General features: G+C 56.0%; 1 protein-coding gene across 1 annotated transcript in view; it reads left to right on the plus strand.

The window, feature by feature from the left end:
* Window positions 1-149: 149 nt before the first annotated feature.
* The window catches only part of DSCAML1 (DS cell adhesion molecule like 1), a 93755-nt gene continuing 80996 nt past the window's right edge, over window positions 150-12908 (plus strand). The window contains exons 1-3 of the mRNA XM_065697232.1: window positions 150-292; window positions 7340-7657; window positions 10773-10919. Coding sequence (XP_065553304.1) covers window positions 250-292; window positions 7340-7657; window positions 10773-10919 — 508 coding nt within the window. The 5' untranslated portion in view covers window positions 150-249. The remainder of the gene's footprint in view (window positions 293-7339; window positions 7658-10772; window positions 10920-12908) is intronic.

The raw sequence follows: 12908 nt of genomic DNA on the forward strand, positions 1-12908 counted from the left end.
CGTCCGCGGGGTCCCGCTCGGTGGGCGCTGCCGCCCGTCAGCCCTGCGGGGAGCGGGGCGGGGAGTGCGCGGGAGCCCGGCCCACCCGCCCGCCGCCACTCGCCGGGAGAGGGGAGGAGGAGCGGCTGCGAGCTCGGCTCTGGGCACCTCACCCTGCCCGGCAGCGCGGCGGCACCGAGCGCGGCACGCCGGGGCACCGCACCGCCCGCACTTGCGCCGCAGCCCGGGGCCATAGGTGCTCTTTATGGCATGTGGCTGGTAACTTTTTTCCTGCTGTACTCTTTGCGGAAAGGTACGTGCACCCCCCGCGGACGGGGCTGCGGACGGGGGCGCGCCGGGCGCTCCGGGAGCGGGGCTCGGGATGCCGGGCTCGGTGCGCCCCGCCGGGGCGGCCGGCAGAGGGGCTCCGCGGCTGTCGGAGCGCTCGCCCCGGACGGAGCGGCGGAGCGCGGGGCTCGGAGCGGGCAGCGCGGAGCGGGGCGGTCCCGGAGCCGCGGCTCGGGGCATGCCCGGGGCGCCGGTGATGGCACGGACGCGGGATGCCGCACCGGTTCGGGCCCCCGGCCCCAGCGGAACGGGAGAGCCGTGCCCCGTGTGCCCGCTCCCGGCGCGACCTGGAGCAATAGCCCGATCCCGCAAGGCAGGCTAGACCCAGCGATGCTTCAAAGGCTGCATCCTTCCCTCTAGGAACGCCGTGTTGAGGGTAACCCAGCGCCTCGGCATAAATCAGATTCATATCAAGGATGGGGGGGATCGTGAAACAAGTGTGTCAAGGAGACAGGCACACGCTTAAAGATGAGAGATTAAATTAAAGTTGGGGATTAAGCGAATGCTCTCCAAACGCGTAGAGGTAATACTCTAAAGCGAGCCTCTGCTGTAGATGCAATTAAAAAAGCAAGCTGCACGGAACGTGGGCTGTTAAAGCACAGTGAGATTGTTGCCACGATCGATGGAGGTTACATAAAGGAATTGCCCATTTCCGAATCTGCGGGAATTTTTAATTGTGTTCCTGTAATAAATGGCCTCCTTGCACCCGGCCCGACCTGCAGATGCGGCGATGGAAGTGCCCACCTTTTGGGAAATGATCTGCCCGGCGGGTGGGAAATGACATTTGCCCTAATTATCCCTTCTGACATTGGAGAACAGCAAGGGGGAAATTTGGGGAAATGAGGAAAGTGCAAGGAAGGGACAGAGCTGCCTCCTGACATGAGCTGTCTCGCGCTGCCTATTGCGTTACCCATGTATCTGCATGTGAATCCAATGACAAATATGTGCCGAGGCTTACTAGGGCGTCCTGTCCGGTGTGTTGTGGTGATCAATTCTTCCATCAATTACCAGTTATGGAATAGCTGCTTTGGCTGAGCTGGAGAAAGCTGCGTTTGGGAGCTTTACCCAAAATCGGTATTGTGTTTAGGATCTGCTGTGCTGAATGTGCCAGCATCTGCTTTGCTTACATTTGCATTTTTTACTGTGCTACCAGGAGGAAACAGCACCAAAAGCAGATAATCGTCGAGGATGCTCCCATTTCTTCCCCCTGATAGTCCAAATAATAAAGAGCTACATTGGGTTTATTGCTCTTGCTTGTTTTCAGCCCCATCTTCTTGGAAAAGGGATCTCTTCCCACAGAGCAGTCTCTTCTGAGAAGAGCAAATTAAATGCCTCCATTAGCACAACTCCTCCTGGCCTCATTTTCTCTTTTTTTAAAGAAATAGAATGTATCTTCGGTGTGGAATGGTCCTGGTGATGCAAAGTGTTAAAGTGAAACGGTTCCAAAGAGAGGACGGCAATACAAAGGAAGTTTCATTATAATAATAGGATACAAAAAAATGAATTGCTTAATGCATGATAAACCTTTCATATACTTAATATTTTGGGGCATTGAAGCACATCCTTGTAACACGTTCCTGCTGTAGAACAAGAGCACAAGTAGAAGCCGAAAGCAAATAAATGCTTGATCCAGGGGACCACTGAAGTTGAGAATTCCCTTGCTGGGTTGTAGCTGCTCGTTTCTTCCCCCACTTGTAAAGCAAACAGAAATAGGTGGTTGGCAAGCACACAAGCAGGAGTTGAGCAGGAAGATGGTGTGGTGATACGAGCAAGAGCAGCCAGGCAGAGCAGGAGGGAAGGCGAGGGGCGAGCGGTGCGATGGAGAGCATACTGGTCAAAATTGAGAGGCTTGGAGCTGGAACAGCATCTCCCTGCATGTTCCTGCTGGATCGCCGCTGCCTGATTTCTATTGGCATTACATTGACATCATGTTCCTGTACTGGGTACAGTGAGCGATGCAGCTTGCGTGTTTTAATCTCGGCCCCCCAGTGTGGCACAGTGCTCGTTTGTCTCTGAAATGAAACATGGAACCCTCATTAAATGCACGGAGGAGAAGCCTGCAGTGCTCAACTCCTCGCCGTGCCCGGTGTGTGTTTATCCTGCGGATAGCCAACATTTCCCAGCACAAGCAGCCACGGTGGCACCTTGCCCAGTGCCCTCACCTGCACCTTGCATGGACCTAGGGCTGCTCCTGCCTTTGGATGAGAAAATCCATAAGGCAGCCCTAATATTTCTTGGTGTGTTTGCTCCCCGGAGGAATAGGCTGCGCCTGGTGCGGGTGGCGAGTGCCAGGGCTGTGCTATGGAGCAGCCCTTCCCGGAGCTGGGAGCTGCAGGCTTAGCTTCGGCCATCCATGGCACCGGTGCCTTTCTCCTATGGTGCTTGGGTCTCTGCCCGTGTAGTCCTGGGGTGGAGGGACCAGGAGTGCTCTGTCCTCTGAAGCAGCTCATGAGCCGAGTGCGAGAATGAAACTGGAAGCCTCTCTTTGTGGCAGGAATTCTGACATGGCAGCACCGAGTTCCGAGCTGTGCCTTGGATAACGTGAAGTCATCTCGCCCAGATCAGCGGACTGCTAATAGGGGTGACTTCCGAGGAGGGCACGAAGGAGGAAGGTGTGCGGCGTTGCAGTCGTGATGTGTGCTTTACTTACATGGTGGCAGGTTTGCGTGCGGAGCGTTTCTTGTCTTTGCAATCTAGATTATAGCCAGCTACAGCTTTTTACATAATCATGGGTTTGTGAGTTCCCCTCTCTCTGCTTGCGGATCCGTAAGAAGCAAACCCCGCCACATGCAATCTGCCTCTCGCCGCCATCATCTGCCAGCAGAGCTGTACCAAATATTTAGGAAACCCATTTCCCGACTCTTGCTAACGCTTGCTGCCTGCCCCAGCTGCTGCCTCTTGGAAAGGGCTGTGGCTGCGCGTCTCCGTGAGACAAGGGAGCGAGCACAACTTAGAGGGGGAAAGGCGAAGGTGGGTGAGGTTTCAGAGGCTGCTCTGTTGATCCGTGCCCCCCATTTCTCATACCCATTGGCCACATGGTGGAAATCCTCATGTCTGTGTTGTAAAGCGAATGGGAGGGCTGTGGTGTGCCAGATGCAATGGACCATTGGCTCTGTGGGAAGCCTGGTGTGCACGGCTCCTGGTGCATCGCTTTGCCTGCCCCTGGTACATAGCAAATCAACGGGGAGAGATTTTTTGTTCCAGGCAAGGGTTACAGGCTCAGCCTGGGTGCTGTCGTAATAGCTGGAGGTGGTTCAGGCCTTAATTTCCATGCAGATGCATTAAGGAGCAGGCAGCTTGCACTCCAAGCCTGTGTGAGCAGTGCCCTTACTCACAGAGGGACCAGAGGCAGAGTTCTCCTTTGCTCCCTCTTTGGTTGGTGGCTGTGAAGACAATGGTGCTCAGGCCAGAGGGGCTTTGCCGAAAGATTGGGACTCCTGTGGAGGTGGGTTGTAGTCATGGCTTAAACCCTTTGGGCTGGAAAGCCACCATGGTGGGATGGCATCCCATGGGGTTGTGCCATGCACCTGGCAGGGTGCATGAACCTCTTGAGGTCTGTTTGAAAGGGCCCTGCTTGAAAGCAGTGTGCTTCTCACCTTGTCTAGCTGCTTCTCTCCCTCTTCCCTTTGTGATGGAGATGCCACTCTGGGCTCTGTCAGCTCTAAGGTCACTCCCTTCATTAGGAGAAAGGCTGTTAAGTGTCCTGAAGATGAGAGCTTGAAGAAAGCTTGTTCCAGGAAAGGCCAAAGGCTGCTCCAGCATTACAAATGTGGAGGCAGGATGTGATGGAATTACTGTTGTATCTTAAGGCAATAGAGAGGAAAGATTGGTACTTGCCAGCTACCTGTAATCCCCACCCTGCAATGAGTGCCAGGCTTTGGTTTGCTTTCTCCTTGAACAGGGCAGGTGTCAACCGCCCTTAATGAGGATAATGAATGAGTGGTGAGGTGGCAATTAGCCTGCTCTTCCCAGCATCCCTGCAGCCCCGTACAGCTGGACAAGTCCTGGTGGCTCCTTCAGTCCCTTTGCTGGGCTTTCTGTTGTGCAGAAAGGAGGGTTTGTGTTGCTGGGCACTCACCTGCGAGGTGACGGCAGGCTGAGGTTTCGGCCTGTGCCGCTCCTTGTGCAGGAATCACAGCTACACCTCAGCTGCCTCTTCAGAAATAGGTTGTTGGGTGACAAATCCTGGGGTCAGTTTATGGCTGTTCTACCATAGCCACTTCCTAGAGCAAGCAAGTACTTTCTGCACAGCACTTTGCAGTGCTGCTGAAGGTGATGGAGTTTGGAAAGTCCTAGTAAATATTCCAACGGTGTGATAGCAAAATGACTTGCTTCTCCCAGCTCAGATAGAGATATTAATATTTCAATACTTCTAGGTTGTAATTTACTACAATTTAAGAAGATTGCACTCTGATGACTTCAAATACCTGCCTTTCAGAGCAAGCTAGGCAGTGTGTGGCTGGGTGCTGGGCTCGGGGTGGCTCCCAGTGCAGGCTGCAGGGTCGGTGCCGTGCGCCTGCGTCGCTGTGTTTCCCCAGCAGAAGCTGTGGCTCCTCCAGCCTCCCCTTTTCAGGTTCACGGGCATTAATGCCCTCGATATCTAGGTTAGGGTCAGCAGAGCTGACCAGATGTGAGCAGTGATTTCTGGGTTAAAAATATTGCAGTGCTATTTCTAAAATGTTAATCTCTCCCAGTGATTTGGAGACAGTTTTATGAAACATGGAATTAGGATGGTGCTCAATGCTAAATGGTAAAGGAGATTATATGGATTTAACTCTATGCGTCTGTCACATAACTATTGCCAATCCCATAACTTCCATTTTCTATGAAAAATCTGGTTCTCCCTTTGACCTGAAAAAGCTTTATGGGTAATCTGAATTCCCTGGTTTATGAGGTATTTTTCCACTCTCCAGCCCCTCACCCATCCATCTCCCGACCTTCCTGGGCACTGCTTGGGAAGAGGATATTTCCCTGTCAGGCTGGGGATGCTCTCTGATCCCTATTACAGCAGGAGCCATGGCCTGGGATCAGGGATGGTGGTGCTGGATGGAGGCTGGGGCAGAGCCGGGTGGATGCTGAGCACAATGGGATGTTCCCAGTCCGAAGCCAGTGGATGGGCACCGTCTGCCCTGGCTCCAGGACCTTCTGCTTTGCTGTGGTGATGGGCTCTACCACAAATACCACCCTGCTGCTTTGTTTCCCTTCCCCTGCCTGCAAACGTGCGCCTTCCTCTTTCACGTATTTGGGAGAAGCACGGCGCTGCTCTGGTGAAGGGAAATGCTGATTCATGGCGACAAACCAGCCTGGAGGTGTCACCAAATGACATCTGCGGGGCCGTGCGGTGGCCCCGCAGCTCTGCAAAGCCCGGCTCAGCGGGAGCCCTTTGCTCCTCTGGTCCATCCTTCCCCTGGTGCTGTCGGGGAGGGAGTTAAAAATGAATGGCTTTGTCTGCTTGTACTGGTGCACGGGCGCAGGGAACTGGCGTGTGGAGATATGGAGAGGCTTTCTTGACCTATAAATCTGTTGTCTCGTGTGGTGGCAGCGCCGGACCTCACTAGTCGGCTAATCCATTACACAGATGGCTCTGGCTGTGCAGTGCCCCTGACCTGGGCAAAGGAGGAAACCGTCATTTTAGGTGATGATTCAGTGCAGAGTACACAGAGTGCTCTCACCTCCGGTTTCATGGGTGCTGGAAGAGGCACGAGGTTGTCCAGCTGGGAGAAGGATGGGGAAGACTTTACCCTGGGAAGGGGTGAGGTGTTTGGTGGTTTCCCATCTTGACCTGGTTGAGGATGGTGCGGAGCGGGCTGGTGTGACGATGCGAGTGGCCATGGGCAGTGACACTCAACCAGCTGCTCCTCGGGCGAGGAGCGCAGCAAGGCTATCCGTATGGATGAGGCTTTCCTTCTCCCTCCTGCTCCCATCCCCTCCTCCCCAAGTTAAGGAATCGAGGTCACGGAGGGTCCCCCGTGACTCGGTTTGAACCGGCGGCACCGTAGTGATCAGCTTATTGGCTCTGCAGCACCACGAGCAGTGTTCTCAGCCAGAGCTATTAATACCCGCGCCGAGGGCCGCTTTGCTATCCCTGTCCTTCCGCCCACTTGGAAAGAGTGCGGCTATAAAAAGAAACCGGATCTGAGTGACTGGGGGCCTCCTCAGCCTTATTTAGAGCCAATCTTGCTTTGGTGGAGAAGGGGGAGCTCGTGGTCCTGCAGAGTGGGAAGGAGAGACGGGAGGAGTTGGGTGAAGAGGTCCCTTCCCTCACGTTGAGCAAGGGAAGTGCTTGTCTGCAGTGGTCACAGATGCTCCCGGGCATCTGGGTGGCAGCAGGCTCAGCCCTGGAACATGCCCTTGAACCTAAGCTTGGGCTTAGGGGAACTGGGACTGGGCATCCCTCCCTCTGGCTCTGGGCAAAGGGAAGCAGCACTGATCCCAGTTTTCCTGCCCCTCTCCTGGGAGCTGCTGCAGCTTTTGGAGGCAACGATGGGGTAGCAGGAAAGATGTGTGCCCTGCTCAGGGAAGGCTTGCACTGGATGTGTTTGCATTGCTGATGGGCATCTGGGGCTGTGCTGGGGCACAGGGGTATTGATGTTCTGCTGCTCCAGGCTGGCGGACATCGGGGTTTGCAGGAGGAACATCAGTGGTTCGTTGTGCTTGGGTTGTTGTTGTTGCACATGGGTGTCCTGAGGCCCCTGGGTGCTGAGGCACAGTTGGACCACATGCCAAGAGCCACCTGAAGAAGCCTTGGGGGGGATACCTTGGGTACCCTTCCTTGCTTGCACAGCCCCTGGTTGGGTGCCTGTGATCCCTGACCCGTGCTGCCAGCAGGAGCACTGGCCTGTGAAGGTGGCCTTTATGCTTCCAGCCCGTGCACTGATGCTCCTCTGCTCTGCTGTACGTGGGGGCCCGGGGCTGGGCTTGGGGCAGTTGTGCTGGGGGTGATCTCTGTGCCGGTGGGATTGGCCATTTCTGAACTAACCCCGTGCCTTTATGGCGTCTGCTTCCTCCACAGCACACGCTGAAGATGTTGGAACCAGCCTCTACTTTGTGAACGACTCTATCCAGCAGGTCACCTTCTCCAGCACAGTGGGGGTGGTGATCCCCTGCCCGGCAGCAGGGTCACCCAGCGCCGTCCTTCGGTGGTACCTGGCCACAGGCGACGACATCTACGATGTGCCCCACATCCGGCATGTCCATGCCAATGGGACTTTGCAGCTCTACCCCTTCTCGCCATCAGCCTTCAATAGCTTTATCCACGACAACGACTACTTCTGCACCGCGGAGAACTCGGCTGGCAAAATCAGGAGCCCAAATATCCGTGTTAAAGCAGGTAAGAGCTCACTGCGGCGCTGGGGTTTGGATGAGGTCCTGCCTTTTCTCCGGTCTTCTCCATGGCCTGTTGGTTGGCCCATTGAGAGGCACCCACTCGCCCCTGTCTTCCTGGCATGGGCCAGTAACAGGGTTCTGCAAAGGGATCAACTGACGCTGCATAGGCAGGGAGCAGGGAGAAGGGCAGGGTGGTTGGGAAGGTGTTCATCCTGCCCCAGCTAAGAGCCAGCTCTGTACCAGGGCAGGGATGACCACCAGGGAAGGAACATGGGCTTGGGGGTCTCCAGCGTGTGTCCCGAGGCTGTGGCGTGGCTGCAGAGGTCCTCTCCCTTTGAACTCATATTGTTGTACCCATCCATGCATGGGAGCTTCTCACAGGAGGAGCTGGACCACATCTGCCCACAGTGGGGAGATCCCACTGTGTCCCACAGCTCTCCTCAGGACGGTTCCCACTGCTGCATCCAGCCCCAGCTTGCCAAGGCTTATTAAACAGAGAAAAAAGAGGAGGAATATGGCAAAGAGCTGATTCCAAAAGCCATTATAGTAAATTATTGACCAGGCTGAGGAGGGCTAATAGCCCAGGAATGGCTTCATTATGTAACCTATTAAAAGTGGGGCTACCAGAGGGAGCATGACAGAAGTGACTACAGGGTTTTTTATTTTAATACCTTGTACTGCAGAGTAAATGGGCATTAACCCCCTTCTGCAGAGTGAATTATTTACCCACCCTCGGAGGTTAGCTATAAACCACGGCTCGGGGCAGGAGGCACAGAGCACTGTAAGCGGGCACTGCAGGCTGCAGAGTGGATCCTTGGTGATGTGGCTGCATCCCCCGTGCCGTGCGAGGGGTTGATAGTGCATGACTGCGGCTCCTCTGGTGCTGGTGACTCTGGGCCCGAGACCATGGGGTTCTCATGGGGAACCAGGCTGCTGGGGCTGTGCATGGCCAGGGCTGGAGCAGCAGGGATGGGTGGCACAGAGTCAGCGCTCTGGATGTGCTGCGGGACAGAATGCTTGTCTTCGGCCCCTTGCCTTCCTGCCGGGCAGGCAGCCCTTGCTATGCTCTTCTCCCAGCTGCTGAGGACTTCCTTGGGATCATGGCAAGCCGGGAGCAGAGCAGAGCCCTGGCTTTCATTCCCCTCTCTCAATGCACCCCTGCTGCGGTGGGGTTTCGGCTGGGAGCCCAGCCTCCGTGTCCCTTTAGCAGGTGCAGTTAGCAGGGGGTGCGAGCGCACAGGGGGGACCCCATGCAGGGCTCCGGGGGCCACCACGGCTCCAGCTGTGGCAGCTCCAAGTGCTTTGGCTTTATGGCTTCTGGAAGCGGCTGTGAAACATTCCCCCACTCCTGTTTCCTCCCGGTCGTGTCGTGTCCCAGTCACTCTCCAGTGCTTTGTAATGGCCACGCACGGAGTAAAGCCAGTTAAAGCTGCGTAAAGAGAGCAAAGAAACAAACTGCAGCTGCAAATATGGGGAGCTGGAAAAACCTCTGGAAGCTTTGGGAAAGCTGCTGGTGAGCGCATGGAACAAGTCTCTATCCAATGCGAAGCTGTAATCCTGCTCGCTGCGGCCTTGTAAGGATTATTCCCAGTGACTGGAAAAGGCCAGAGCTGAGGCTGCAAAGGGTGGTGTGGGTCAGAGCTGGGGGACCCCTGCATGAGGTGTGCTCCAGGCTGGGGCAGCCATGGCGAGCATGCACGATGCTCCTCCTGGTCCCCGCTGGCCCTTAAAGCCTGTGAATAAACCTCCTGCTCCATGTGATTAAGGAAGCTTTTTCCAGCTAATCTGCTTTGGCTCTGGAGTCCCTTTCCATGGTGCAGCCTTTGTCCTCCTGGCTGGGGCACTGGTAAATAACCGGAGCAAGCTGGAGGCCACTCCAGACCCTCTTCCCGGCTTTCCTTTGGGGCTCTGTGAGCGGCTGGCAGGCGGTGCAGGAGAGGCAAAGGTCTCTGCAGCTTGAACTTCATGTCTTATGCTGCTGCTGGTCTCCTTTGCCAGAGGGAGAGTGGCAACTGTCCCCACGCACCCCAGGCTGGAGCCTGGGATGTGCCGCTGCTTTTATCCCAACCTCTTGCTGCAGTGCAGGGCGCTCTGGAAGCCAGGGAAATGGAGGTGGGAACAGTCAGCCCCTCGCTGCTCGCTTGTGTGTGCGAGGTATGTGATGCATCGCCAGCGGGTGCTTTCCACTCAGGAAAACACCTTCCTTCTGGGCTGCGAAGCAGTTCTATCTTGGGAGATTCATTGAGCTGCTTTTGTTCTGGCCGGGGGGTGTTGTTGAATGCCGGAGTGAATGTGTGTCTCTGGTGATAGTGATGCCCAGGTGCTTGTGTCCTACAGGGCATAATTACTATCACAGTAAAGAGGCACCTGCACTCATTGTGGTTTATACTTCAACTTGAAGAGTTTATGGTGTCTGCATGTGTTACTGGGCATGGTGGCACCTTTTTGTTGCGCTGAAGAGGCTGGGGTCGATCCACCTCACCCCGGTGAGCGCTGCTGGAGGGCTCTGGCACTGGGGAGCTCCCTGTCACTGGTCCAGGGGCTGTCAGAGGGATGTGCATCTCCCTGGGGAATAGGGCCCATGGTGGGGACAGCTCATGGCTCCCACTGTGACATGGCCTGGGAAAGTGTCATCGGCTTCCCTAAGGATTCCTCTGGTGTGCTTAGGAGCATGCCAGGCTCTGTGTCACGGGCTGCGTCTCCGGGTGCCTCACGGCTGTGTTCTCAGCGTGCACCCAGCAGAGAAGCGGTTACCTCAAGGTGCAGGTTGAACATTACAGCTACGAAATACCCTGGGTCCCTGTGCTGAAATCCGGGCGCTGCAAACCTCTGCCTCAGCCACTTTGGTGCCTATAAAAGCAGCAGCTTGCCTTAGCGCCAAGGCCAGGTGACACTGGGGACCGTTTCAGGGTCCCAGCAGCAGGAGCATCCCTCTGTGTGCCGAGCACAGGGCTGTGTCTCCAAAGGAGAGCCGCTTCCTTCCCCAGGAAGGTGGGCTCTGTGCTTGGGATGAAGCGGTTTGCTGCTGGGTGGGTTGGTTTGTTTGGGAATCATGGGATTAAAGCAGAAGGAAGCGTGTGTTCCCTCAGCACTCTCACACCTCCTGCTTTTCTGTGCAGTTTTCAGGGAACCGTACACCGTCCGGGTGGAGGACCAAAGGTCGATGCGTGGAAACGTGGCTGTTTTCAAGTGCCTCATCCCCTCTTCAGTGCAGGAATACGTTAGTGTTGTGTCCTGGGAGAAAGACACCGTTTCTATCATCCCAGGTAAGAAAGGAGCTTCTACTCTCTTTGGAAATCTGCTTTGCAACATGCGAATCTCATTGTCATGGAGGTGTTTTTCTTGGCTTATTGGCTGCGCCTATGCTGCCAAAGCAAAGGCTACTACTGATGACCATCTCACGGCTTCATACTGGAAAATGCTGGTGGTGCAGGCAGATGTGCTGTGTTCGGGGTCTCCTTGGTGCTGTGATCAGTATTTGCTGTATCTCTCAGGGCTCATGGATGTTTGGTGTAAGTGTGCCCTGTTCTGGCCTCTCCTGCGTCCCTGCAAGCCTGATCCCTTTGGGTACCTGGCATGAGGGGTGTGGGCAACAGGAAAGAAGCCGTCCCGCGCTGTCTGTGTCCTGACTGCAGCGTCTGAGCTGGTTTTCTTGTTGTCAGGAAGTAAAGTCCCAGCTCCAGTTGCGAGTTTCCACAACTGACTGAGCCACAGGGGAAGGGACTCGGTACAAATGGCATCGTGCGCTGCTTCCCTGTGCTTGGCATCCCTGCCCCGGGTGCCTGCCCTGTGCACTGGCACGTGTCCTGCTCTGCACCGATTTTGGTCTGTGGAGAATGAGCCTGCAGGAGGGAAAAGGGTCCCGTTGGAGCAGAGAGCTTTGGAACCCGGGCTCTTCCCGCAGCTGGGAATGGGCCGGAACGCTGATGGGACATGGCCTCTGTGCAGCTCAGAGGGCACAGAGCAGGGTAAGCTGCTGGTGCTGCGAGCACTGGTCCCATGCTCCTGCCTGGCTGCTCACAGGCTTTAGAGCAGCACAAGGGCTGTGGGCAGGTGCTGGCACAGCGTGGGGCCAGCCCTGTGTACCGGGCTGACCTTTTGGCTCCCTCCTCGGAGCCGGTATTGATGGCAGTGCTGGCTGCCCACACAGCATGTGTAAGCTGGTAGTAAAGCAATCAATACTGCTTCCCCCAGGGGCACGCAGAGAATTAAAGGATTTTGCCCAAAGTGAGTGCTCTGAGCTTGATATTTGCTCACAGGTCAGCAAGTCCGGATGCTCCTCCAGGGCTCTGTTGCTGCACGGGCAGTGCTGAGAGGGGCAGATGCCACAGGGAGCAGGGCATGAGCCCGGAGGCTGCTGACCAAGCGCGAGAGGTGATTTGCTGTAATCCTGCTTGCAGGGCTGTTTCTTAAGGCGCTTAAGGAGCAAAGTGCTTCACCTGGAGCGGGTGACAGGTTCTCCTGAGGGCAGTGGTGGCTCTTGCTGGTGGCCTGTGCCTCCTGAGCATGGCTGATGTGCTGACTCAGCACAGCCTGTGAGCCGGGAGGCAGGCAAAGGGAAGCAGTGCTCTGGGAGTGCTGATAGTGACTGATGGCCCCCAGGCTGTGATGCACTGGCAGGGTCTGTGTGAGGGGACCGGGCTGCACTGACTGGGGCTGTGTCCTTGCTGGCAGGGGGCCCATCCCAGTTTGTAGCACTGGGGCTGGGAGCCAACTGCAGTGACCTGGGTCTGCAGAGCCTGTGCTCCCCAGCGCCGACCCCGTTCTGCCCACATGAAGCTCCTTGCCTCCGGAGCATGGTCTTCCCTGGATGGGCATTCAGAGCGATGAGCTTGTGTTGGTCAGCAGCCAGCTCGTGCCCAAGCAGCCTTTTGCCTCCTTGTGTACAAGGCTGTGCACGGAGCTCCAGGAACGTTGAGGGTGTTTTGGAGCACTGTGGAAATGACCGTTTCATTTTAGCAGTGACAAACTGCTGAGTGGTCCGATGAAGCTGTGGAAAGCATTTGTGGAGGCTGCCTTGGAGGCCAGCTGGTGTTGGACAGGGTATGGTACCCTTTGCTGGGCAGCGCGATGCTCGCCTGGTGATGCTCTGCCCACCATAGGCGTGTTTGAGCAGGGCATGACAAGGTCCATCACCACCAGCACCTGTGGTGTTCATTCCTCGGTGGCTGATGGTGCCTGTGCTCCTGGCAGCGCTTCCAGGGAAGGCGTCTGTTGCTCCTAGGAACCTGGTTTGCTCAGTGGCAAGTTTGTGA

This window comes from Lathamus discolor, chromosome 17 (genome assembly GCF_037157495.1).
Source record: "Lathamus discolor isolate bLatDis1 chromosome 17, bLatDis1.hap1, whole genome shotgun sequence".
Taxonomy (NCBI): domain Eukaryota; kingdom Metazoa; phylum Chordata; class Aves; order Psittaciformes; family Psittacidae; genus Lathamus; species Lathamus discolor.